General features: G+C 37.9%; 2 protein-coding genes across 20 annotated transcripts in view; one reads left to right on the top strand and one right to left on the bottom strand.

Moving 5' to 3' along the window:
* Positions 1 to 6,111, top strand: part of rimbp2b (RIMS binding protein 2b) — a 329,543-nt gene extending 323,432 nt beyond the window's left edge. For 14 of the 18 annotated variants that reach the window (XM_061906907.1, XM_061906903.1, XM_061906908.1 and 11 more), the window contains 2 exons: positions 1,273 to 1,407; positions 4,514 to 6,111. In XM_061906907.1, coding sequence (XP_061762891.1) covers positions 1,273 to 1,407; positions 4,514 to 4,672 — 294 coding nt within the window. In that variant the 3' untranslated portion in view covers positions 4,673 to 6,111. Of the gene's footprint in view, positions 1 to 1,272; positions 1,408 to 2,997; positions 3,043 to 4,362; positions 4,435 to 4,513 lie in introns of all 18 variants that reach the window. The other 4 variants (XM_061906906.1, XM_061906905.1, XR_009807576.1 and 1 more) reach the window with 3 other exon arrangements.
* A 29-nt stretch (positions 6,112 to 6,140) lies between these two features.
* Positions 6,141 to 26,681, bottom strand: part of piwil1 (piwi-like RNA-mediated gene silencing 1) — a 41,883-nt gene continuing 21,342 nt past the window's right edge. Inside the window, exons 9-21 of one of the 2 annotated variants that reach the window (XM_061906916.1) lie at positions 26,525 to 26,633; positions 20,907 to 21,030; positions 18,618 to 18,735; positions 18,304 to 18,418; positions 18,040 to 18,227; positions 15,439 to 15,511; positions 11,317 to 11,517; positions 8,025 to 8,128; positions 7,866 to 7,936; positions 7,644 to 7,797; positions 7,439 to 7,564; positions 7,064 to 7,211; positions 6,141 to 6,769 (exon numbers count right to left, since the gene is read on the bottom strand). In XM_061906916.1, the coding sequence (XP_061762900.1) occupies positions 6,653 to 6,769; positions 7,064 to 7,211; positions 7,439 to 7,564; positions 7,644 to 7,797; positions 7,866 to 7,936; positions 8,025 to 8,128; positions 11,317 to 11,517; positions 15,439 to 15,511; positions 18,040 to 18,227; positions 18,304 to 18,418; positions 18,618 to 18,735; positions 20,907 to 21,030; positions 26,525 to 26,633 (1,648 nt within the window). In that variant the 3' untranslated portion in view covers positions 6,141 to 6,652. The remainder of the gene's footprint in view (positions 6,770 to 7,063; positions 7,212 to 7,438; positions 7,565 to 7,643; positions 7,798 to 7,865; positions 7,937 to 8,024; positions 8,129 to 11,316; positions 11,518 to 15,438; positions 15,512 to 18,039; positions 18,228 to 18,303; positions 18,419 to 18,617; positions 18,736 to 20,906; positions 21,031 to 26,524; positions 26,634 to 26,681) is intronic. The other variant, XM_061906915.1, reaches the window with a different exon arrangement.

Genomic DNA, 26,681 nt, shown 5'->3' with positions numbered 1-26,681 from the left:
TTAAGGATAATAGTGAAGGGAGAAGTTGGCACCAGAACATTTTGGGACCAGAAAACCATTTAGTTAAATAACCCTGGTCTCGAGAAGGGGTGTCGAACTTGTTTACATTGAGGGCCGATTGTCACAGTAATTATACAATATTGTTTTTAGACGCCTCAGATTTAAAAAAAAGGGACAATATATATTACTGAACATTTGACATGGAAATATGTAGGATTATTGCCAGAGGCAAATTTCCCTCTCAATGTTCTTGATAAGTTGATGTTAAAATTACAACAAAAACTTGGTACACAGGTTAACAATATAAGCATGCAAAATTCTAAGGTTTAAGAACCAAAAGTTGCTGTTGTAGGCATTTACTCCCACAAATGTATCTTGTACATTACATGAAACAATTGATAAATGCCTAATTCATTGTATACAATTCCATTTTATATTTATTAATACATTTGTCTGTGCATTTGATTTTATCAAAACATTTTTTTACACACAAACTGATAAGATAACATGATTTGAAATACGTCAGTGACAGGCAGATATTTTGATTTTTAACAAACATGTCTGAGAAATGTCTTAAGAGGTCATATTGTTTTCTATGTTAGGAACAATTCTGTGTGGTCTAAATAGCATGTAATGATGGTTCTTTGATAACATTTTTGCATAATTATGTTTTACAAAGCAATCTTTAAGTCACTTTCTGACCGTCTCTTCAAAATACGCCGTTTTGTTTTATGTGTATCTTAAAAGCTTCAGATACACAAGTTGAAACTATTTGATACCCCTTATTTGAAATGGCAACATTGAAGAATGTGTGTACTGTACAAGCCAGTCTGCACCACAGCAAGATAAGAGAAACAGAAGAAACCTTTTGACTACAATGGCGGACCTGCGCAAAGCACTTCAAGTAAAACTTTACCAAATATGAAGAGATCCGCCGAATTTACCTATATGGAAAACGTCACAAAATGGGGAAAATTCCAAACGGCTTGTTTGAAGTATTAAGACAAGATTGTTTGATAAATATGACACGCCTCCATGGTTAAATGTCACATTTAATTCATTATAATTGTTGCATTGTCAGATAATACTAAATTTTAAATACTTACAAAACAATGTTGCTGCATGTGGGAAACATCTTGAATAAAAATGTGTTGTTTTTTTTGTTTTGTTTTTTACACAATTTACAGGACGGCGTTCATAACCACTAACAGCACAGAAGGTCATAAAACGAATGTCACTTAAACGTGACTGACATCCTTCTATGTTCTTCAGGGTGAGCTCAACGGACACAATGGACTTGTTCCTTCCAACTTTCTAGAAGAAGTGCCTGATGATGTGGAGGTTTTTCTCACGGACTCACCATCTCGATACCCCCAGGACACGCCTACACGAATAAAGACCAAAAGGGTACATGCTCATTTGCAGTACTAGCAAGCCTCATTTTGGTTTCTCTTATCCTGTGTGTGTGTGTGTGTGTGTGGGCCAGTGTCTCTCATTGGTCAAAGTGCATTGACATTTTAACTGTAAATAAATACAGTCAATAAAAATTAATGTTGACAGAACTAATATTTTTATGTTAATGGTGTTACCTTTGCAATTTTTATACTATATGTATGTATTTAAAATAAAAATAAGGGGAACTGCACCATTTTTGCTCATCGTTCACAATCCTTATGAAAGACAAGAAAACCAAAACAAAAATTGTTCTTGCAATTTAATTCATAATAATGGGCTTGTCTAAGTGGCAAGCAATGCAGCAAATGGGAGGAATCGATTCTGCCTCTTAGTCACTTAAAAAAAGAATCCAAAAACCACTAACAATACTTAATTTACGTTCCGTAACCTGTATAAGAATCAATCTGTAGCAACATTGTTATTGTAAGAGTGAACACTGAGGTACTGTTTATCTAGCAGAGTAACACATCGCCTTGAGGAGGCATGCTACAGCATTAGCCATGAGCTAGCTTTTGAGTTTGTAACAACTTGACGCACTATGACACCAATCTGTACTGACTGAAAAACACGATCATTATGTATCTGTAGAATAATAACCCACATTTCATGTTTTGTTTGTATGCAGCTAACAAGACAGCATATGTCGTAATAACAAGCATGACATGCTGCATGTATCATAAAATTTTACAGTGACTCTCGATAGTTGTTTGGTAAAGCTGGCCTGGGACGTTTCCAGTCGATTCTGGGTAATCATGCCATTTATGTCAGCATAGCTTGGCTCCAAGTTCAGCATTTCACAGTTCCACCTTCCACATGATTCTTCATTCGTCCAAAAATATCTATCTTCATCATCTATTACCAAGTCTGCCAAGATTAAAACACATGCATTTATTGCCGGAAGTGCAATACTATGTAAATGCGCTGAGGAAATAATTTCCAGTAATGCTTAAAATGACCAAAATAAGGTAAATATTGTGCACATTACATCTTTTGAATGTGCCTGTTACGACATATGTATACTTGCGAGTATACTGTACAACACATTGGAGGGTTTGTAAGTTGTTTTAGAGGGCTTTGAAGCCTACAATGGTGACTCCCATTAGCCACATCTTAAAAGCGTTTATCATCTTTAATCTTAAAATAATAAGACATGTTTTCTTTCACTCATAACGTGAATGATTGTAATGATGTAAATGATTCCAAAAAAAGTGCAGTTCCCCTTACAACGGACATTTGTTTGAATTGTTACTAATACGGTTGTAAGTTCTGATAGATGTGGCGTGTAGGCCAGTATTTAAGACGATAGTCACATTTTTGTATTTAATCATATTTTATCCGTACGTTTAAGTACCGCCTGAAATAATTCTATTAAATGTGATGTTATTTTTTCTGTATTAGGGACAATGCAATTGTCTCGGGAAAAAACGCATCAAAATATTTTTCTGTGTTGTAATTCAACATTTTCACCGTGCCAACTATTGAAATGCCGTCACCATCTATATTTTATTTTTATTTCTTTTCCTCACCTGCTTGGCAATACAGAAGAAGAGCGTTCATTTCACACCTTAAAGGCTCTGTTTCCGTCACGTAAGTGAGCAACTGAGGATACAAGATAACGCTCCCCTCGTCTAATGCAGATGACATGGGTACCCTTAGTTTCTGGGTATGCAACACATACCACCACTTTATATTATTTTAATGCTCCTATAACTCCAGGCAGTGCTAAGGCTTATACTGTATGTTGCTAGGTGACAGTAGCCCTACCCAATGCATTAGACAAGACGTGTGGTATCTTCAGTTGCTTCTCCTCCGAGTGGTGTACATGACAATGTGTGTCTCCTACTGTAACCCATGCTAAGCTAAAAGGCAATCTTGCACTCCTCCTTGCCCTGCTAAAATCAAAATATATCAGTTAAAAACACACTTACATGAGTATGTTAACTTCTTGTAGGACACTGTAATAAAGAGACAGATGCTGAAGCTGATGTAATTTTGATCAATAAATGCTAAACTAGTTTAACTAAACATCTGCATCTTAGTTGTTTTATAGACAAATACAATGGGTGTAATACCTATTAATAGATATGTAATGCATGTTAAATTATGTATAAGTATGCCGAAGGCCAAAACCAAAGAGCCGTGGAGCCAAAATGTTCCCCAGATTGCACTTTGGAAATCCTTAGCCAATACAAATTATGTGCGGAGAGAATGATAAAACGCACTAGAGATGGAATATCAGAATATAATATCAAGGTTATTGTGACTAAATGAATGATGAATGACGTCGCACTCCATATGAAATTGTACAGCAAATATGTTCCTCCTTAGTCAATGATTAGAATATTATTCTCAAGTTACTCTAATCAAACATTAATAACCAAATTAAATTTGGGATGGTTTTAAAATGTATGTTTTAATGTTGAAATTAACATTATTCACAAAGAAAAGACAGCAATATAGTCCCTATGTATTTGTTTTCAAACAAATAAAATTTAAGTTTGATTTATTGAATTTCAAAAAATTGGTTCACATAAGTGTATAAATAAAATTTCACAGAGGGCCCCAATTTAGCCTGTGGGAGCCATGCTGCCTGCAGTGTTGAATGTGCTCCAAAAGTAGCAATACACTCACACACTGAATTATTTTAACCTAAATGTATTTTAGACAAATTAGAAAGTATATTTATACAGTGCAATTTAAGGGAGCCTTTTAGCTTATGATTACAGAAAAGGATCCCTCTGTAACCCAGTTGTATCTGCAGTCTCTATAGAGAAATCAATTAAAGAAATCGTTGTGATTTGTCCCTCTTGTTCTCCAAATGCAAAGTGTATTTGTGTAAGTGGCTGCCTTCATTTGAAAAAAGGTGGTCCTAGTGGATGCAACACGTGTTTTCTTTTGTTGAGGCAGCTTCATTCAGAAACAAAGACAAGCAGTGTGTTTGTACCTGGCAGACAGGGTGGGTGGAGCCTTGGAATGCTTGTAAGAAGTAGAACGGAGCTTTTGGTGTGACAGCTGACTTTTTAACACCCTCAACTATCCCCTGTGGATCTTCCTTTAGGTTCCATGGGACGATTCAGGTCCGCCCAGAAGAGCAGGCTCGCCGACCGTGCGTCCACACATCATGCAGTACCATCAGGGCCCCTCTGGACATACACGCCTCCAAAAAGATAAAGGAACTTCACTGCGGAGGGAAGAAGCTGTTGCTCGACGCTGTTAACACCTTGACCTACACATACTGCAAGTGAACAGGCGGCATTAATTCTTGAGCTTTCTTACTTTTAAATATTACATCTCATTTTTACTGAGACTCCAGTGTGGATCCTTACCTCAGATGCATAATGCATGTTTCACATCAGCACCTGCCCTCCTGACCCATACCTAGCGGGAAAATCCCTCAAGGAAAGTGAAACGTGTGCCTTCGCACAGTATGGCCAACACGCCGTTTTGCTTACTATCAAAGCAAGCACTCGGAATGAGGAGCAGGGTTATCTCCTTACTGCTGAAGTCCAACATCACACAGGTCAAACCTCCATATACTTGCCTTAATATCACAAATGAGTCCCTATCCGCTACACGAACAACAGCAACATGGAATTAAGGGCAACAAATTATTGAGGCAGGATGGCACCTGTGTGACAGCGCAGACTTCGAGACAGAAGTGTCACTTGTTGTCCTGTGTTGAAAGCATTTGATGCTGTCAGGCAAGTATCCTGTTACAGCAGACAATTTGTAAACAAATATTGGGCTGTGGGATGTTGTGTGAACAGGTATTACAGTATTGCTTTAGTGTTTTGAACTAAAAGGTGGATAATTTCAGGATCTTTGGTTAATTAACACATTCTGCTACATTCGAGAGTGAAAGAAGCTGTTTAATTTTTTTTTTTTTAAAGGTCACACTTGTATTATCTATTGTGACATTACTATTCATCCAATAACTTCCAAAATGCAAAAAAATAAACTGTCAGCGAGTTTTACACCTGAAATTCATACCTTTTTAATAGCTGACAGCAAGTAGAAGTAATACTGGAGATTAGATAAACATTGTAGTTCACCTACCTCTTTACAGCACCTCTCACCTAAACCCCAATCCACTTAATTGGAAAGGTTTAATCAGTCACTCAGTCATGGTGCAGGTTATAAGTACTGTAACTCTATACATAGCCACAGCTCCTTATACTGTATGTAGTGAATGTACGATCAAATGAAAAACATTGTATTTAGCCATTCCTATAAATTAATCCCCAAGCATCTATAAAGGTGTGTCCTGTACACTTGCATTGACTTAAAACTGCCAAAAGAAATGAGAGATATGAATGCACATTGTGGTAAATAAAGACTTTCTGGCCAGCCATGTCCACCTACACCCTTGTACCTATGTCTCAGTTCACATCGCTTCCTATCAATTTGTGTGACTGATGCTCTTTTGTAAATTGTAAATGTTTATACTTGATTTTCAAATTGCCTTTTTTGTACATTCACTTTATAATCAAGCAGTACAAGTGTTTCCCATGGTGTCTTGAAGACCTTTTTGTTTGCAATGTGTGCTAGCTTTATCATAAGAATAATCAGCCTATATTCATGGTTACAAACTACTGTGTGGGTGTGCATGTGCAATCTTTTTTTTAAAACAAGCTAAATAAATTTGATATTTTGTAATATTTGCAAGTCTGATTGATTCAACTCAAAATATGACACTGCTTTGAGATATTTTATTGAAGAAAAATGTTAATTTGAGCAACTTAAGCTAGACATTATCCAGAGCATTCCTGTGAATATTGACATTTTTCAGGTGATTGTTTTCTCAAAGTGCTAACTTAATCACAACTGGACTGTTCAGAGCAAATATATTTGTAGACTTTTGCATAATAGTCCATAAGTAGTATCATCTCTTAATAAAATAAAGACTTTGGATCCACCACCAGCTTGTCAGTATTGGAGCTGTCCTACTTATTATACGCATAAACTTATAGGAATTTATACAGACCAGTTGCGATGTATTGATGGCTCATGAACAAAGCAAAAAAAAAAATTGTACCAACTCTTTTTGCTTTAAACAAAACTATATCTGTTGGACAACGACAGTATGAAATGTAAGAGAGCTCTGCTTAACATACCAAAATAAAACCCTTTCATTTGCCTTACAAACTAAAAACAAGAAGGTCGAACAACTGATTGAGGCAAACGAGCACTCTTTCTTCTACAAATAAAAGAGGAGGTTATCCAGCTCCATATTTGGCTCCTTGTGGATGCTTTGACCTACCAGGAAGGCCAACTTGTGGGCATACTGGCAGGGAGCAGGTACTGCAATTACCCCCTAAAACACAATGTTCAGAATAATTAGAACTAATGCAAAAAAACGTAGATATGTGAGTCATTTTTTTCTATTGACAAGGGTGTGGTAGGAGTGATTAGGAAATAGGACTGTCGACTATATTTCAGAAAAACATTGTCAATATTAAACAGCAAACTAGTTAAGAGTTTTGTAACATTAAATCAGTTGTCGCTGTTTTACCGCAGAGCAGGTTCGAGGATGCTCCATATAACACTGAACGAGTTTCTCTCTAAATATCTTAACCTTCTTTCACAGGCAAAAACACAGGTGACTTGCCTGCCAGTTGTAGTACATGTGGCAAAGCTTGTACGTAAGCCGCTGCATGTGATCAGGCTTGAGTCCACTGGTGTCATACACAACATTGTAGTGGGTTGGAGAAACACTTCCAAAGTTGACTGCCTGGCTCACAATGTAGAAGTCATACCTGGCAAAATGTATGATTGTCCATTTAGGATTAGTACTTTTGTCAAAACACTAGGTTGTGTACATTTATGAAATACCCACACTGATCAGATATTTGTGTGGCAAAAGATTAACTAGCAAGTCATTGACCGATGTTACACCACTCTGACAAAGACCACTTGGTTGTGTACAAAGTTATTAGAATCTATCTTAAGAGAAAAGATAGGACTTAAAAGAAAAACAGGCTACCATTCTGGACGGGTGACTGCAGAGTCGACAACAGTTCCTGGAGGTGGGTTGTACATATTTGCATTGCTGTACTCAAAGAACCTGCAGCTAATGCGCTTCTTCACCACCACCACGGTCAGCTTTGGCCTGCAGAAATTGAGAAGTTGTGAGATACAGTATGTGCGGAATGGGCACTGAGGTTTCAAGGTCATATTAAGACACTTGCATGTATTCTTGACCCATGGTTTTGATGGAGTCGATGATCTGAGTGACCTCGTGGTCGACCACACTGTGCAGCTGGCCGTCTCCCACTCCATCACGATACACAATGATACGTGTTGGAAGGCATTTGTTGAATTTGTAGTAGTCTTTGAGTGCACCTGCAGGTAAAGAAGTAATATACTAGCAGTGGGAATCTTATTTTGGAAGTTGTTTTTAATAAACTTACCAGCAAAGGCCATCTTCAGCCCGTCCATAATTTCTTGCCCTTTGTTTTGCAGTTTGACCTTTGAGTACCACCTTGATAAACAAATAAGTTATCCTTTCCAAGTCACTTTTGCACAGGTTTAAGCAAGACAGATTGTCAGGCTATTGTGATTTCCCAAACCTGCTCATATTCTGGTTGAGACTAGCCACCAGCGCACCAATGGACCTCTTCTGCGAAGATGTATCATGGTAGCAGTCAATGCCCACAATCATGAGCTGCTTGAGCTGCACAAAAGGAACCATTTAACATTTAAAAAGGACCCCTTTTTAATAATCATGCAGATTAGCAAAAATGTCAGAATTATTCTTTGATTACCATTGGAATTTTTTATATTTTTAATATTTCAAACCGTTTCATAGAAATCAACTTGGATTTTGGTATATAAAAACACATGCTTAACAAGTACTGGAAGACCCAAAATGAACCCACTTTGTTTTAAAACCAGTTCAATGGGTACTTGAATGGTTGAATTGATTAAATTATCTGATTAAAATGTTAACAACGAAATATAATTTGTAAGCCACTGAAGACCAGTGCTGGGACAAACGCGTTACTTTGTAACGCGCTACTGTAACGTCATCGTAACTGTTTTTTTTAATATTCAGTAACTTTTTTTTTCTTTCTTCTTTGTCATGAAAAAGGGACGTTTTTGTCATGAAAAAGGGAGCTTTTTGTGGTTGATGCACTATTTGTAAGTGTATATTGTGTTTTTTATGTTGATAAAAAAAAAAAAAAGGTTTATAAAAAATTATTCTGCGGCCCGGGACCGGTGGTTGGGGACCACTGTGCTAGAAGACATGCAGGCTAATTCTACAGTGGGGTCACCCGCTTTCGGGCAGAAACGGCAATTAAAATCTGCTGAAACAGCTACAAAAGCAACATGCATCGACTAAGTAAGTAAAGAGAGACAGACTCCAATGCCACATCACCTCCACCACCGCCTAAGGATTTTAACGGAGAGACTACTAGCCAGGACAACATTGATAGAGCCATTGCAGCATATGTGGTAGAAGACATGCAGGCTAATTCTACAGTGGGGTCACCCGCTTTCGGGCAGCTAATTAGCATGATAGCGGGCGTCAAACAGCAAATGGCACGAAAACATTTTTTAAGTTCCTGGAGACAGTGAGCACATAAAAATGCAAAGCAAGCTAAAGAAGACACTTCAAACTCTGCTTCTGCTCATCATTCAGCACTGAAGGTCCACACTCTGTCAATTATCTTATATACTCTTTCATTCTAGACCTCTAGAGTGTTTGAATATCACATCACTCTAAATGTATAGACTATAAAGTTCACAAACATAAAGAGGGATCCTAGTGGGCCAGGCCAGTCTTTTCTTTGCCCTAAACTAAAACGTGGGAAATGCGCAGTGTTCTGGGCTTCAGTACAGTGTTGATCTCCTGAAGACATGATTATATTTCACAATTCCTTAGGGGAAAAAAACGCCTGGTTAGGCTTTGTCTATACTAGTATGTGTGCTGTATATAGTGACATGACATATAATCATGTCATGTGTGCCTTCCCGGGGTGAAGCCAGGTTTACAGCTATGTTGTGACATGTTTTTATGCAGTTTATGTTATGTTGCAGCTATTTAAAATAGGTTTGTAAATTTTTTCTGGCCCAAAATAAATTGGCCCTTTGAAACATATATTTGTCTTTGTGTGTTTTATGTAGACCACATGCTTAGCAGAGTTAAACATCTGCCGGAGGGTTTGGAGATTTGAGTTAGTAATGCTGACAAAATATGTACAATTCAAATATCCATTACAGAGGATGCTGGTTCTCAGGCATATATGACATAAGAATAATCAGTTTCCCATATAGTTATTTATTCGTGGCGGGTCGCCACAAATTCAAGGCCACCACAAGAAAAATAAAAAAATTATATATACACTGTAAATTAGGGCTGTCAAATTAGTAATTTTGTAAATCCGATTAATCACTCTTAATTAATCTTGACTAATTACAGGTTATTACCGTATTTTTCGGATTATAAATCGCTCCGGAGTATACGTCGCACCGGCCAAAAATGCATAATAAAGAAGGAAAAAAACATATACTTCGCATTTTTGGGGGAAATTTATTTGATAAAATCCAACACCAAGAATAGACATTTGAAAGGCAATTTAAAATAAATGAAGAATAGTGAACAACAGGCGGAATAAGTGTACGTTATATGACGCATAAATAACCAACTGAGAATGTGCCTGGTATGTTAACGTAACATTATGGTTAAGAGTCATTCAAATAACTTTAACATATAGAACATGCTATACGTTTACCAAACAATCTGTCACTCCTAATCGATAAATCCCATGAAATCTTCTTCCTCGATATCGCTTCTAAACAACTCTGCCAACTTCAAAAGGTATGCGCTGCTTCCTCTTGTCTTCTGCTGCATATTTCTCTACGTCCAGCTTGTAATCTGCAGTACATGATTGTCTTTTTCGGTACAATTTTTGTTCAGCCCTGCCAACGATGAAATTATCCATTTTAATAGCTACGTCAGTAGCATATAGCAGTTAGCATTCCATGACTCACAATGCACTTCTGCCATGACCCTCCCCCGCCGAATCATTATTGGTTGACGTGTATGTGACGATTGCTGACATTTTCTTCGTCTCTTCCGTGAATGAGATACATAATATTTAATAATTTCAGACATAAATCGCTCCGGAGTATATGTCGCATCCTCGACCAAACTATGAAAAAAAACTGCGACTTATAGTCTGAAAAATACGGTACTCGCTTGCATATTTAAAATATGCTAAATAGCAATATTTGGATACAATGCAATTTTGTTGTCAAAATGTAAATAAAGCACGTTACAGCGGTATAGCTCAATTGGTAGAGTGGCCGTGCCAGCAACTTGAGGGTTCAAGGTTCAATCCCCGCTTCCGCCATCCTAGTCACTGCCGTTGTGTCCTTGGGCAAGACGCTTTACCCACCTGCTCCCAGTGCCACCCACACTGGTTCAAATATAACTTAGATATTGGGTTTCACTATGTAAAAGCTCTTTATGTCACAAGAGAAAAGTGCTATATAAATATAATTCACTTTTTGTTTTACTTAAATGGAGGTGAGTCCTGGACAGCATATTCAAGTCTGCCAAATGTTCAATCCCAACTACAGAAAAAGCATAGCAGTAGCCAAGCAAAGTAATGCACATTCTAATTGTTTGAAGTCGGTACATATATATTATTGTATAATCTGGGTGATGTCCCAACCCAGAGTTGACACTTGTTTGGACACTTACTTGGCATCTGTCCATGCGCATTGTGACATTACATAACGTTCACTTACCTAAAAAAACTCATACTACTTGGATACGGCCAGCCAAAAATGTCAGATAATCTTATAAAAAAAAATGGACATCTAACCCTGCAATTACAATCCAGTCTTACTTACAGGGATTTCCACACTCCAAAGCTCTCCTCCAATTTTACAGGCCATCTGCAGTGCAATCTTTGTGGCAATGGTCATGAGGGCCTGAGGTCGGCCGAGGGTCCGGGCCACCACACATTGGCTGGGAGTGGGGCACTCTACACAGAGGTATTTCTTAACACTGTCGTATTTGTCCTTCCTGTTACTGCTGAGGACCACCACCACCTGAAAAGTGTGATAATGCAAAGTTAACCATATTTAATTAACTTTGAACACAAGTACAGCATAAAAAGCATCATGTTTTTGGTACAATTAGTAAAATACAATTCATTAATTTCAGAACTGCCAACACTTGTTTGCAATCTAATAAAACTAATTGTCTAGTTGTCGTAGTTAAATGTCAATGTTTGTTTTTGGTTAGATTATTATTGTTGTCTTAATAGTGCTTGGAGCATCAATATTTGTCCAGATCCTTGATGTGTTTGAAAACAAGTACTCTTGTTTCAGAACCTCTAATCACTTAGATGTAGATTTTGCAGTTTGTACTCCAGGTTCCCAGAATCATCCCGTTTTCTCAAGTCGTGTACAGCATTGCGTTTAGTGAGGTCCTCGTTCATGTACAAAACCCAAATTCAGTGAAGTTGGCATGTTGTGTAGATCGTAAATAAAAACAGAATACAATGATATACAAATCCTTTTAAAACTATGTTCAATTGAGTACACTGCAAAGACTAGCTAATGTTCAAACTGAGATTTTTTTTTTTTTTTTAATTAATCACAAACTTTTAATTTAATGGCAGCAGCATTGCAAAAAAGTTGGCACAGGGGCATTTTTACCACTGTGTGATATGGCCTTTACTTTTAACAACACTCAGTAAACGTTTGGGAAAAGAGGGTACCAATTTTCAAAGCTTTTCAAGTGGAATTCTTTCCCATTCGTGCTTGATATACAGCTTAAGTTGTTTAACAGTCCGTAGTCTCCATTTTGGTATTTGATGCTTAATATGTGCGGCACACATTTTCAATGGGAGACAAGTCTGGACTACAGGCAGGCCATTCTAGTACCTGTGTTATTTTACTACAAAGCCATGTGGTTGTAACAGGTAGAGAATGCGGCTTGGCATTGTTTTTCTGAAATAAGCAGGAGCATCCATGATAACATTGCTTGGATGGCAACATATGAAGCTCCAAAATCTGTATCAATCAATCAATGAGTATTTATCTAACCCTAAATCACAAATGTTTCAAAGGGGTGCACAAGCCACAATGACATCCTCGGCTCAGATCCCACATCAGGGCAAGAAAAAACTCAACCCAATGAGATTCCAATGAGAAACCTTGTGGGGACCGCATTTGTGGGAATCCCCCCCCCCAGGCAACCGGTGCAATGGATGTTGTGTGGATCTAGCATAATAGTGTGAGAGTCCAGTCTATAGTCCATATTTTGTACCATCCATTTCCTACCGCTTTCCGAGTCACAGGGTGTGCTGGAGCCTATCTCAGCCTTTCAGCATTAATAGTGCCATCACATATGTGTAAGTTACTCATGCCTTGGGCACCAATACACCCCCATACCATCACAGATGCTTGCTTTTGAAATTTGCGCCTTTAACAGTCCCAAAGGTTGACCTCTTTGGTCCGGAGGACACAACGTCCAGTTTCCAAAAACGATTTAAAATGTGGACTCAGACCACACAACACTTTGCATGACTCCATCTTGGAATGAGCTCAGGCCCGGCAAAGCAGGCAGCGCTTTTGGGTGTTGTTGATAAAGGGCTTTCACTTTGCATAGTAAAGTTTTAACTTGCACTTACAGATGTAGTGAAGCCTGTGTGGTGATATCCTTTACACTATGATGTCGGTTTTTGATGCAGTACCGCCTGAGGGATTGAAGGTCCCCAGCATTGCCGCTTACGTGCAGTGATTTCTCCAGATTCTCTGAACATTTTAATGATGTTACGGACCGTAGATGGTGAAATCCCTAAAGTCCTTCCAATAGCTTGTTGAGAATTGTTCTTAAAACTGCTCGACAATATGCTCACGCATTTGCTCACAAAGTAGTGACCCTCGCCCCATCCTTGTTTGTGAATGACTGAGCAATTCTTGAAAGCTGCTTTTATACCCAATAATGGCACCCACCTGTTCCCAATTAGCCTGTTCACCTGTAGGATTTTCAAAATAAGTGTTTGATGAACATTCCTCAACTTTCTCAGTCTTTCTTGCCACTTGTACCAGCTTTTTTCAAACATGTTGCAGGCATGAAATTCCAAATGAGCTAATATCTGCAAAAAAAAAGTTTACCAGTTTCAACGTTGATATTTTGTCTTTGCAATGTAGTCAATTGAATAAAGGTTGAAAAGGATTTGAAATCGTTGTATTCTGTTTTTATTTACCATTTGCCAACTTCACTGGTTTTGTACACATTTTGTACCTTTCTGTTACTTTTCATGTTTCAGCAATGCAATTTTAAAAAATATCCTTTTTCAATCTGTTTTTGGAGATTTGACATTTTTGCATTCAATTTAAAATCTGTTCTTTAGTTAATCAACATTTTTTTGAACACTATCGACATTGCCCCGCTGAGTTCCTTTCAACACTTAAATCTGTTCTCTTCTGTCTGGTATTGCGCTGTTGACTTTGTCTTATACTCATGGTTGCTATTGCAGCCATGTGAAGCCGTATGCGTTAACATTGGCGGAAAGCAGCGCCTCTAACTTGTTTGTCCACGTACCCTGCATTGGCAAGAGCTATGTCAGCCTTTCCTGTAGATCACTGTTTGGTCAGAAACGCTTAAAATGTGTTCAACTCTCACGGTTTTGTTGTTTAGCCTCGGGTCCGTGATTGAATAAGCACTTAAGTGGGATAGTTTGTTTCATTGACGTGTTTTGCTGTTATAATAGGCTGTTGATCGACCACCTCGTCATCCTTTTGACATTTTGACAAAACAAGCAATATTTTGTGCACACACAAAAACATCAATCCGGGAGTTTTTTAACTTGGATGTTGGTAGGCAAAGGCAATATTAGGGAAACTTCCGGAGAACCGGGACAAGTTGGAAGGTCTGAGAATGTGTCAAACCCTAACAGACATATCTTAAGATTTTGAGTGCCTATATTTCTAAAATGTGCTTCAGGCCAATTATGGTGCCAGGACCGTATTTTAGACCTCCCCATTTTGATAGTTTTCACTGTTGACATGCGACGTGACACACTCTGCGAGAAACCAAAATTCTTGACTTTTAGCATGGTAATAGAAGTGGTAATATTTGGGCATCTCCCAAATTAGGTTATTATAATGCATATTATCTGGTGTATTATTTATTGTTTATTATATATAATAGATGTTTGCATTTATTTTAGAAGGTTACTTTTGGCTACTGACGGAAGATTTATGGCATTAATTTCAATTTTTTTGATGGAGCGCAAACAGCATAGGTACTTTCATTAACGACTAGATGTGAGAACTGTAACTGCCTGCTAGATAAATAATTGTCCTTACTTGGTGTGCAGGCATCCTAATTGTAATTTCCATGTCTTTAAACATAGAATGCCAAGCATTTTGCTCCCGGTTTTACAAGCTTGCAGGTCTCAGATGTGTGCTGTATTATATCTACCATATACCCATTCAGACAAGTTGTCGCATTTGCATTGTAGATATCCTTTCATGACTTATTGATCTATTAATTTAATTTTCTTAGCCATTTACTCTGTTGTAACTTGGTTCTAGGTACCTAAAATAGGAGAAATGTATTCAAATTGCACAATGGAAATTCAAAGGTGCATGCCAGGTCAAAATATTAGTACATATTGGCAGTTCTGCAAATAAGTGACTACAGTAACTACTACATGCATTCAAATTATTAAAAAAAACAGGAGAAATGTATTCAAATTGCACAATGGAAATTCAAAGGTGCATGCCAGGTCAAAATATTAGTACATATTGGCAGTTCTGCAAATAAGTGACTACAGTAACTACTACATGCATTCAAATTATTAAAAAAAACAGGAGAAATGTATTCAAATTGCACAATGGAAATTCAAAGGTGCATGCCAGGTCAAAATATTAGTACATTTGGCAGTTCTGCAAATAAGTGACTACAGTAACTACTACATGCATTCAAATTATAAAAAAAACACTGCCACCAACCATCTGTATGTGATTTCCAACATTGTGCTGCAGAGTTCTCAAAAGAGACTCCTGGTGATCTTCATACTCTATCCTGAACAACACACCCATATACTTTAATAAACAGGATAACAAGAGGGACAACAGAGGAAATGCACTTTTTTGGAATGTTTACCATCTTTCACAATCCTTATGTGAGACAAGAACACGCCTTTTTTAATGCATTTTAACAAAAATGCTAGCAAAAGCTGGCCAACAATGCAGGTAATGGGGATTGAATTTATTGCATCGATGCAGCGCTCTAATACAATACCCAAAACCTTTTATCGATGCACATTCATAACATGCAATATTTAAGTATTTTCATAATTTTAAACATATTGATTTTACAGAGCGCATCACAACATTCATCTTTTCTTTCAATAACTACTACTAGTAATCATGGCAGACTTCATGATAGCAAACAACTATTTTTGGACAAAAAATGATACAGAACCTTAAAAGGGGAACTGCACTTTTATTGGAATTGTGCCTATTGCTCAAAATTATATTGAAAGACCTGACAAATTGATTTCTTTATCCATCCATCCATTTTCTAACGTTTGTCCCGTTCGGGGTGGCGGGGGGTTCTGGAACCTATCTCAGCTGCATTTAGGCGGAAGGCAGGATACACACTGGACAAGTCCCCACCTCATTGCAGGGCCAAAACAGATACACAGAAAACATTCACACACTAGGGTCAATTTAGTGCATTCAGAAAATAAATAAATGCAATCAAAAGTCTGCTTACAATGGAGCCTATGAAAGCAGTTAATCTCTGCCGATAGACCCTAAAAAACATCAAAATACCTCCAGTAGGGTTTTATATAGATGATGTAAGCATATATGTAATGTAGTAATTACCATATTAACAATAAGTTTATATTTACGTATTTTGATCATTTTAAGCATGCACGATGCATTAATTTCAAAAACACATCACAACGTTAGCTTTCTTTACTTCAGCTGTGACTTATGCTCACTGCAGACTTTATGACAACCAATCAGAATACATCACTTACTGTTGTATATAAGGTCTGCTGTTATTAGGATGCCGACTGCTAGGAAATTCATATATTCCCATTTAGATACAAACATTTCTCATAATCCTTGCGAAGAAACGGGGCAAAGGGAAACGAGTGCTTTTCGTGTCGTCCTCGCCAGTTCAAGGTCATTTATGTCCCAAATTCTAGGATTATATCATCAGTTGCCTTCTGTCCAGGTGAGAGGCATAATTTATGATCCACAAACAACTTACAGGGACCAGGGAACGAGGAAGCAGCTAAGTCGATGTAAACATCGGCACACCGGAAGTAATCACGGCGTCGCTATAAATAGTTTGTCTGCGTTAGTGCTTATAATTTGAATATCTAATACTTGGTTAATATTCAAGTCACAAAATGTAAATTGAATATAGTTGGTGCTTTTTAAATGGTTATCGGATTTTATGGGCGGGATAGTGGATCTCTTATTGAATCTGCTGTAAGGGGACTTGTATTTACCTTTAACATTTAGAATGCATTAAAAAAAATCTATTTGTCATCATGTATCAGGGACGGCGTGGCGAAGTTGGTAGAGTGGCTGTGCCAGCAATCTGAGGGTTATTGGTTCAATCCCCACCTTCTACCATCCTAGTCACGTCCGTTGTGTCCTTGGGCAAGCAAGACACTTCACCCTAGCTCCTGATGGGTCCTGGTGAGCGCCTTGCATGGCAGCTCCCGCCATCAGTGTGAATGGGCGAATGTGGAAACACTGTCAAAGCGCTTTGGGCTCCTTAAAAATGGGTAGAAAAGCGCTATACAAGTACTTCCCATTTACCATGTAAAAAAATCAAAAATAAATGGTGCAGTTCCCCCTTAAGTCTGAATATAAAATTGATGGGCTAAAAGTTTTGGATACCAACAAAGGTTGATACGCAGATCCAACTTTAGTGAAATATTTAACTTCATGTTGCATTATTGATTAGATATTTAGCGTCATGTCGCGCTATTGCCAAGTGCTGAAAAAGAAATACAAACTACGAACCAAATAAAACAATCACTTACTGTACAATGTCCGCTTTCACTGGGATGATGACTAATGGGTCACAAGTCTTTTCAGCAAAGGACTTCTGTTCTACAATTAGTTGGTGTCAAGACTTATTTTTTCCTCTAAAACAAGCGTCTTTTTGCAATGTCTTCTTGTCTAAATTGAATTTCAAAGTTGACAAATCTCTCAGCACATGCCCACAACTTTCTACTATATAGGTGAGAGGCATGATTTATGCGATGCAGCAGCCCACTGGCTCAATAACTACATAAGCTAGGTGCCACTTCAGTAAGTCCTCAGTGTTAGCACTCATAGTAACAATGTCGCTAATATTTGGATCACGAGATGTAAATGGAGAATTTGGTGGTTTTTAGAAATTTCATTAAAGGGCTTCATGGGCGAACAGATGACTCATTTGCTACATTGTTAGCTGTCAAGTGAATCCTGTATTACAACTTGGCCTGCATAAAAAAAAAAATAGAAAAAACAGTTCTTTTTCTCACTGCAAATAATTCCAAAAAGTGCAGTTCACCTTTAAAAAGACATGACACTCACATTACAGCGTTATCCAATGAGATCCCAAGTGATGGTGTGACTTTGTGAAGCGTCTGTAGGAGGCTCTGAGCTTCCCTGGTGTTTCGTCTAGTGTAAAGTAGAAGCCACTTTTGAAAAGGAGGAGAGTAGATCACAGGTAGTCCGCGCATTTCTTTTGCCCAGTCAGCCGTTCGGGGGTTGTAGGCATACTATGGGGTAAGATTTTGTCAGTATCTTTTAAAGACAACATACATAGCAAAGTGTAACACTGAAGCATCATCATACAGATCTTGATCCCTGGATAATCCTTTCTGATGGGAGGACTCGGCCAGACAGATTTAGGAGTTTCTTATCAAAGTTGAGTCCCCACTTCTCCAACTCTTCCTGTGCCTCAGCACTCCTGTAAAGTAATTTAGTTTGTTCCAATCTTATTTAAGCTGAGATATATATTCTTTATACACACAAACAAGGCCTATTATTCCTAATCAGATTGAATCCACCAACCTCATTATTGCATAGTTGGGAGACAGGTCATACTTTAATACTTCGGACATTCCCTATATAGTTTGAATCATCATAATGAAATAGTGGCCACTTACTTATTAATGGACTCTGCAAATCTGAGAAGTCGCCCAGCCCTCTGTTCTGGTGCCAGCTTGGTATGACTAATCAGGTCCTTCATAATGGTGTAATCTGCACGCATCTTGTCTGTCAAGCCTAATACACAGAATTTTCATATAACACATATATACATACTGTATATACATATGCACAGTATATATATTAGGTGTGTGACAAGATCTTGTGTGAAAAAATCTTGTAAGATTAAATGGTGACAATAGCTCTCATAGAGAAATAAATTTGTTTTTTTGGAACATATCACGCGAGGGGTTGGACCCACACATTTAATGTTTTGCACACAAACCGAGAGGTAGCAAACCAAGCTACTCTCAGCATTTCCTGCGCCAGCGGCGCAACTAGTCGCTAGTTTCACATTTGGCAATAATTAATTTTTTTAAATTCAGTGTGATTGACAACGCGATTTAAAAAAGTAAAACGTGGACAGGTATGGCAAGTTTGCGCACATATGTGCAAATCAGGGATGTCAACGGTAATGTGTTAACGCATGCGCTAAATAAATAATTATCACGTTATATATGAGTGAAGATTTTTCACATTCAAGTTAAGGCTTAACACATTTCATCCATCCACCTATTTTCTACCGCTTACTCCTTTTGGGGTCGCTGGTGCTTATCTCAGCTACAATCGGGCGGAAAGCGCGGTACACCCTGGACAAGTATCCACCTCATCGCAGGGCCAGGCTTAACACATTCTGTGTTCACAATTGTATTTTGAGAGGGCCAAGAACGACTCATTTATTTCTTGGGCAGGTCTGATTTGAGGTACGAGTAGTAATGTGTGAGCCATGAACGAATTCCTCAAACTTGCAAGCTTATTACTGAATCAGCACTCCCGAGTTCCCATCGCCATTAACTCGATCAGTGACTTGCCCCTGCCACGCTAGCCAGTTAAGAGGATAAACCATGTAATATGAAGTTAATTATTCCCGTTAGTCTGTGTTTTTATAAATGTATTAGCCCCATAGACAAGACTACAAATGTTTCTTGACTTGTATCAACTCTCCGTAGGTAGAGAGAGAGACTCGAGTGTTTGGCAAAAACTTTACACGCCGTTAACTATTACGACTCTGCATGTTAAGTGTAAATAAAGGCCGCAGTTTATCAAGACTAAGTAAACGCATCTAATTGTTTTTACAATTGTTGAATCAATACTGTTACTCTAAAGTTGTGCACAATTAACTTTTACAAGTGTTAATAGGATTTCTTGTTACTGTACATATGTGCGAGTCCCTACGCATGCGCCTGGTGATGGCGATTCTTGTGCAGTCGTCAATAATGTGCAGTAATCTACATGTGATAAATGAATAGAGTGGGGGCAAGCTTTAGCATGCAGTAACCATACGCAAACTTTTGCACATGCTTTTTGTGATGAGTGAATCGATTCACTTAAGTGAGTGACTCAGGGGTACCAGGTCTGTAAAAAGAATCACGTTTACCATCATTGGTTATGAGCGTTTTGGGTTATGAGCTTGGTCGTGTAACAGAATGTGCTTGTGAATTGAAGTACCACAGTGATTTTCATTACAGTTTACATCTAACCACCTCCACATTCATTGTTTAGCGCTCAAATTAGTAAATACATTGCAAAACTTAGCTGAGCATTTATTCTCATCTGAATTTAAATTCACATCAATTAATTTTAGTCTACCGCACAATATTGTAATATTAATGCAAATGTATATGTATAATCTGTATCTTAAAAGGAAATCACAGTACTGTATTTTCTAGACTACAAGTCGCTACCTTTTTCCCAAAGCTTTGAACCCGGCGGCTTATAAAGTATAGAGATGCTGCTGATCTATGTTTTTTTTCTTAGCTAGTGGCTAAATTATGGAATGGATTAGGCAAATAAATCAAACAATGCACTAAAGTTATCCATATTTCAGAAACGGTTCAAACACAGTGTTTACAAAGTACAAAAAGAAGAATCCTGATAAATCTTACAAAGGATGAATAAAGATATCAATTACTTGTGTTTTGTTTGATCAGCCATCTCACTACCATGTTACAGGCACTGTTTGGAAACGAGGTATGTAAATAAACATTTACGAAATCAATCTTTGAAAATATCTCCATTCACAACATATGAGTATGTATCTGCAATGCGGCTCATTTATGAAAAAAAAAAAAAAAAGTTTTCTTCTTAACTTCATTAGGTGCAGTTTATATACCGCTGCGGCTTATAGTCCAGAAAATATGGTAATTATACGCAACACATTATAATGTAGATTTCTACACAGTTCAGACCTGTTAGGTAGCAAAATTCTGGGATGAGCATAGCAGGTCCAGCAGGAGTTTGACCAGGACGACCCCTCCTCACATTGCTGACCAGCAGCACTTGGTTGCCATCAGTGATTTCCAGGCCATATTGCTGGAACACAATTCAGGATTAATGACATGATTATATAAATAAGTATATCACAAATGTTAAGCTTTTAAGTTTAACTAATTTTTATTAGGTCTAGTCTTAAATGGTGATGGAAAGCTACATTTGGAGCCACTGCCACATCAACCGCTACCAAATTAATTTCAAATCTAGGGTTGTCGAATATAACATAAGGAGTTAGCAACAACTTTTTTTATCACCATTTCGTTAAACAATGTGTATCGTAAAGCTATGGAGTCACGCAACGACAATGCTGTCAAAAGTACAGTCCTTTTACTCCAGGTTTGAACAAACTTCACCCTTCTATCACTATTGCGCAACACCGTGTTAAATACAGCCAGCAAATAACTTTAAAAGCAACAATCGTTTTGTACGTTCAAGTACCAGTAGTATGAACAGTCGTGTACGTTAGCATGAATTCTTTTGCTGTTATGTTTTTTTAACCTGGCAGCAGCATGCACAATTACAAAATACTTCTTCGTTTGACAAATGTAATATAGCTGCAGGATGACTTGGGTGGCTGCTTAAAAATAATTGAATTGATGGGTTTTAGTGTCTGCTGGCAGTTTTTTTTACATTGAGAAACACACATATATATATATATATATATATATATATATATATATATATTTGAAAATACATCTTACAATACGCTTTTTCTTATGGTTGGATAATTCCAGACGCATGAATGCACTGAAGTGTTGTAATGGTTTACCCCCTCCTTCGGCATGCAAGAAATAGTTTGTCTATAGATTGCAATTCTATGTTGCATTTAAGGTAGGCCTGGGCCGACATTCGTTAAGTCAACTGGACGATGAAGTTGGTACATTTTCCAGCCTTGATCACATGTGTGTTCTTACAAACTACAAGAGCAGTCACTCTTTTGCATTCATTTAAGGACTTCGGGCATTGGTACTACAAATACACGGTAGTAATTGTAACTCCTATAATGCTCCCAACAGAATTATCGTATTAAATTAAAACAATCGGAAAACCATGATAACCCCATTTTGATAGAATTATGGATAACTTGCTAGCTAGCTTCAATGACAACATGAAAACAAGAGACAATGTATTTCACATTTGAAAACAGTCATTCCCCATCTAAAATTACATAAACACATTACTGTTGAACCAACTGAGCTATAGTATTCACATTAAGCAAAGTCTATGTGAGTTTTTTTTGCAAAAAGTTATCGATAAACTCCAGTGTCAAGCTGAAACAAATGGACACAAACTCTGTTCAACCAAAAGTGAACTTGCACAGACACGAAGTGAAATAACTGACACAAAGTGAAATAAATGATCATGAAATATACTTTTTTTTTTTATACATTTCAGAAATAGAGGATAAAAATATATTAAAACAAAAATAAAGAAATTGTGTGGTTCTTATGAAATCAGAACAAAATAACATTGTTTCTCTGCCAATAAAGTACAATATACTGTTTGGCTATTTATTTTGGTCATCACAAAAATACAACTTGATTTTAGTGTTTGTATAATTACTTTTTGAGCACATTTACCGTATTTTCTGAACCAAAAGGCGCACCAGATTTTGGAAGACCTTTGAAAGATTTTTTTTTTTCTTAATGTAAAATGTCTGTGCGCTACACATGAATGTCTAACATACATATTTTACATAATTTTGTTACTATCATTTTAAATGTTGTATGGGAAAGTGGTAGGCGATGGATGGATATATTGAGTGTAATTGCAATGAATAGAAACTGATGGATCTTTGTGATCTTTAAAGGATGACATTACTGCATTACACCTTGCACAGCAAACAGTTGACTTGTTAAAGACTTAAAAAGCAGGTGTTGATTATACTTGTTTGCGTTAGATGTTACATGAAGCTAGAAAAAGATTTTTTTCTTATCTTTATTTGCACAAATTAACACAAACTTGTTAAAACTTATAAAAACAGGTGTTAATAGTTATTAGCCGTTAGATGTTACATGAAGCTAAAAATGCTTTTGTTTCTTATCTTTAATTATACAAATTACAAATAGTACCTATATTGGTATTGGTAAATCCTCATCAATGTACATCCTTACTTATAACCATGTTTTTTAAACAAAATACAATGAATAGTAACAGAACATACTTTCTTGGCAGAAAAAAATGTATTTTTCTGTCTACTTTAGACATTTATATTTGCAGGTTTAGATATGCTCATCTTCTTTTATTTTAATTTGTAAGTTTCTGCTTCTTTGGAATGCTTGATAAAAATGTGTTTAATGAGTCATGTCCAGTTCACGTGAAGCGACGCAAATTCAGTTCCTATTGTCATATTTGTAGTAGTATTGATTGATCACTCTGTTCTAAAAGCGCAAAGCCTGTAGGTTTAATATGCACAATTGAATGTAATGGGTTCATAGAAGTTTAGATTGGGGAATGCCACTTTTTAATGAAGACAAACTAAGACAACATCTCTTGTCTTCACGTTACCATTTCAGCTAGCTAGCAATAGCTTGCTTTTCCAATCAATGACCACATCAGTCCCCATACTTGCCAACCCTCCCGGATTTTCCGGGAGACTCCCGAAATTCAGCGCCTCTCCCGTAAACCTCCCGGAAGAAAATTTCTCCCGAAAATCTCCTGAAATTCAGCTGGAGCTGGAGGCCACGCCCCCTTTAGCTCAAACATGCACAGTTCGAAGCTTGAAAAGGAGGATTGCAGGCGGATCTGACGGCATTTAAAGTCATTTTTAAAAACGACTGCTAATCCTCCTCCTTTTCGACCAGACAACCACGGAGAAATGAAGTAGGAACACTCCGGAGGCAGAAGTTCATTAAGAGGGGCGGACTCACCAGCTCTCAGCCATGTTTTTTTCCACACAGAGGAAGTCAAGTCCGCGGGAAGAGTAGAAAATCCTTCAGGATAAACGTTTTGTTTGTCAAATATCTTGCGTTCACAAGATCGAACCTGGCGGGGGCCAGCACGTCCAAGGGCGCAGCTAATCCAGGTGGGGCCCGACACACAGCCCGCAGGTGGCGGTGGAGAGGAGACACGAGGCGGGAAAGGAAGGCAGGAATCCTGTGTTGTACCGAAATCTGTAACTCCAGGGGGCGATGTTTCCATGGCGTTTGTTTGATGGTTAAACGGCAAGGCCAAAGAGGAGGAGAAGAAGAACGCTTGCGTAAATGGCGTAAACTATCCTTAATGCTGAAACATCAGTTGTCAGAATTTCAGCATTAATAAATTACACATTCTTGAAATCAATGACTTACTTTCATCATGAGTCCATTGTATCAGCTGTTGATTCTCTCTCACACATACATTTTCCGGATTAAAAGCTATCAGAATGAAACGTCAGTTGTCAGAATTGAAGGATAGTTTAAGCCATTTACGCAAGCGTTCTTCTTCTCGTCTTTGGCCTTGCCGTTTAACCATCAAACAAACGCCATGGGAACATGGCCCTCTCGAGTTACAAATTCCGATGGGTAACAGATTTCGGTACAACGGCAAGCCAAAGCACATACTGGCGCCATCTTCTGGAAACTCGTAAGCGACGTTACTCAAATAGTGAAAGGTAAGTGTTTTTTATTTTTATACTAACGAGCAAGCACAGTATAGAGAACTGTTTTTATTACTGTGTATTTGATAGGTGCCGTCTGAAATTCCACTATCATTTATTTATATATATATAATAAAATACATATATATATATAGCTAGAATTCACTGGAAGTCAAGTATTTCATATATATATATATATACCGTATATATATATGAAATACTCGAGTTAGTGAATTGGGTGTAAATATATTCCTCCCCTCTTAACTTGACCCCTGCCCCAAACCACGCCCCCACCCCAACCTCCCGAAATCGGAGGTATCAAGGTTGGGAAGTATGTCGGTCCCTGGGTTTATCAGACAAATCAATCACGGTTTTACGATAATTATAAAATTTTAAACAATACTAACTGTAGGGTGATTTACTGCTGTATATTATAATAAGCAATAGGAAATAGATGGATGGATGGATATTATAATACCGTTAACCGTTATAGTGCACACGACCATGTAAGGCAGGGGTGTCAAACTCAAATACAGAGTGGGCCAAAATTTAAAACTGAACAAAGCCGTGGGCCAAGGTTGAACAAATGAACCTTTAAATAGGGACCAAAACACGTTTTGCATTGAACATTGAACAAGCAAGGGTTATATACAGTAACTTTGTGACATGCAAAATCGAGCTTCAAATAATAATAATAATTAAAAAATATCAATGGCTTTTCAAATAAAATTTAAATACAAATGTAATGCCTCTTTTCTATTTGCAGCCTTCTGAGGTAAATATCAAAATATATTGTAGTGTCCCGAGAGAGTTAGTGCTGCAAGGGGTTCTGGGTATTTGTTTTGTTGTGTTTATGTTATGTTACAGTGCAGATGTTCTCCCAAAATGTGTTTATCATTCTTGTTTGGTGTGAGTTAATAGTGTGGCGCATATTTGTAACAGTGTTAAAGTGGTTTATACGGCCACCCTCAGTGTGACCTGTATGGCTGTTGACCAAGTATGCGTTGCATTCACTTATGTGTGTGTAATAAATGTGTGCGAGTGGGCCTGCACGCTGTTTGTATGGGGGAAATGCGGACGTGACGACAGGTTGTAGAGAACGCTAAAGGCAATGCCTTTAAGGCACGCCCTCAATATTGTTGTCCGGGTGAAAATCGGGAGAATGCTTGCCCCGGGAGATTTTCGGGAGGGGCACTGAACTTCGGGAGGATTGGCAAGTGTGAGAAAATGCGGTGTTACAGCGGCACCGCTGCTGTGTAATAACGGCGAGCCAGCTGTAATGTTAATTTGATATTGCCTCAAGGGCCAAATTAAATTACACGGCGGGCCAAAATTGGCCCGCGGGCCAGAGTTTGACACCCATGATGTAAGGCATTCGGCAAGTGAGATGTTAAAATAATAAATTTGATTGATATTAAACTTTTGTAAACACTCAATCCACATTCAAATATTGATAGTGATAAGCTACAGCTGCTCTGGGGTACCGTGGCTGCCAATTTGCGGCTACAAACCCTCCGACAACCACTAAATATTCATTGTGAACATTCACTTTCACACACCAGTGTGAGCAGCACTGGCAGAAGGGTGAAGTGTCTGCCCAACAACAACATCAGTGACTTTGATGGCAGAAGCAAACCTGGAACCATCGAGTTGGTGGCACGGCCTGTCCACCCACTGTGCCATGCCATCCTCATATACCATTGGATAAAAGTAAATGCGCACATGAAATTCGATACTGGCAATACTTTGGTATACCCTTACAATCACTGGTAACAGATGCATTATAGTGTGGCTCAGCAGTGCAAACTATCAGACGTTCACTTAATATGCACACAAATGGCAGTAGACGACTAACTTTTGGCCCCATACTATTAGAAGTAATTCTATGCCATTCGGCATGCCTATTTTCCTTTATCATATTTGGAGTATTCATATGAAAGTAGTAGTGAAACCAACATTTTTGTAGTAGTTCTTGAAGGAGATGTCTGTGTCCCCCCTGGTGAAGGTATTGTTGGGTGTTTGATCCCAAGCGATGTCATCAATTTTGTAGGTTTTGTTGTTGTACCTGATGAAAACAGAAGACCGGAAGAGAAAATAAAGATTAAAAATATCA

The sequence above is a fragment of the Nerophis ophidion genome, linkage group LG07 (assembly GCF_033978795.1).
Source record: "Nerophis ophidion isolate RoL-2023_Sa linkage group LG07, RoL_Noph_v1.0, whole genome shotgun sequence".
Taxonomy (NCBI): domain Eukaryota; kingdom Metazoa; phylum Chordata; class Actinopteri; order Syngnathiformes; family Syngnathidae; genus Nerophis; species Nerophis ophidion.
This window is presented reverse-complemented; position numbering and strand designations above follow the sequence as displayed.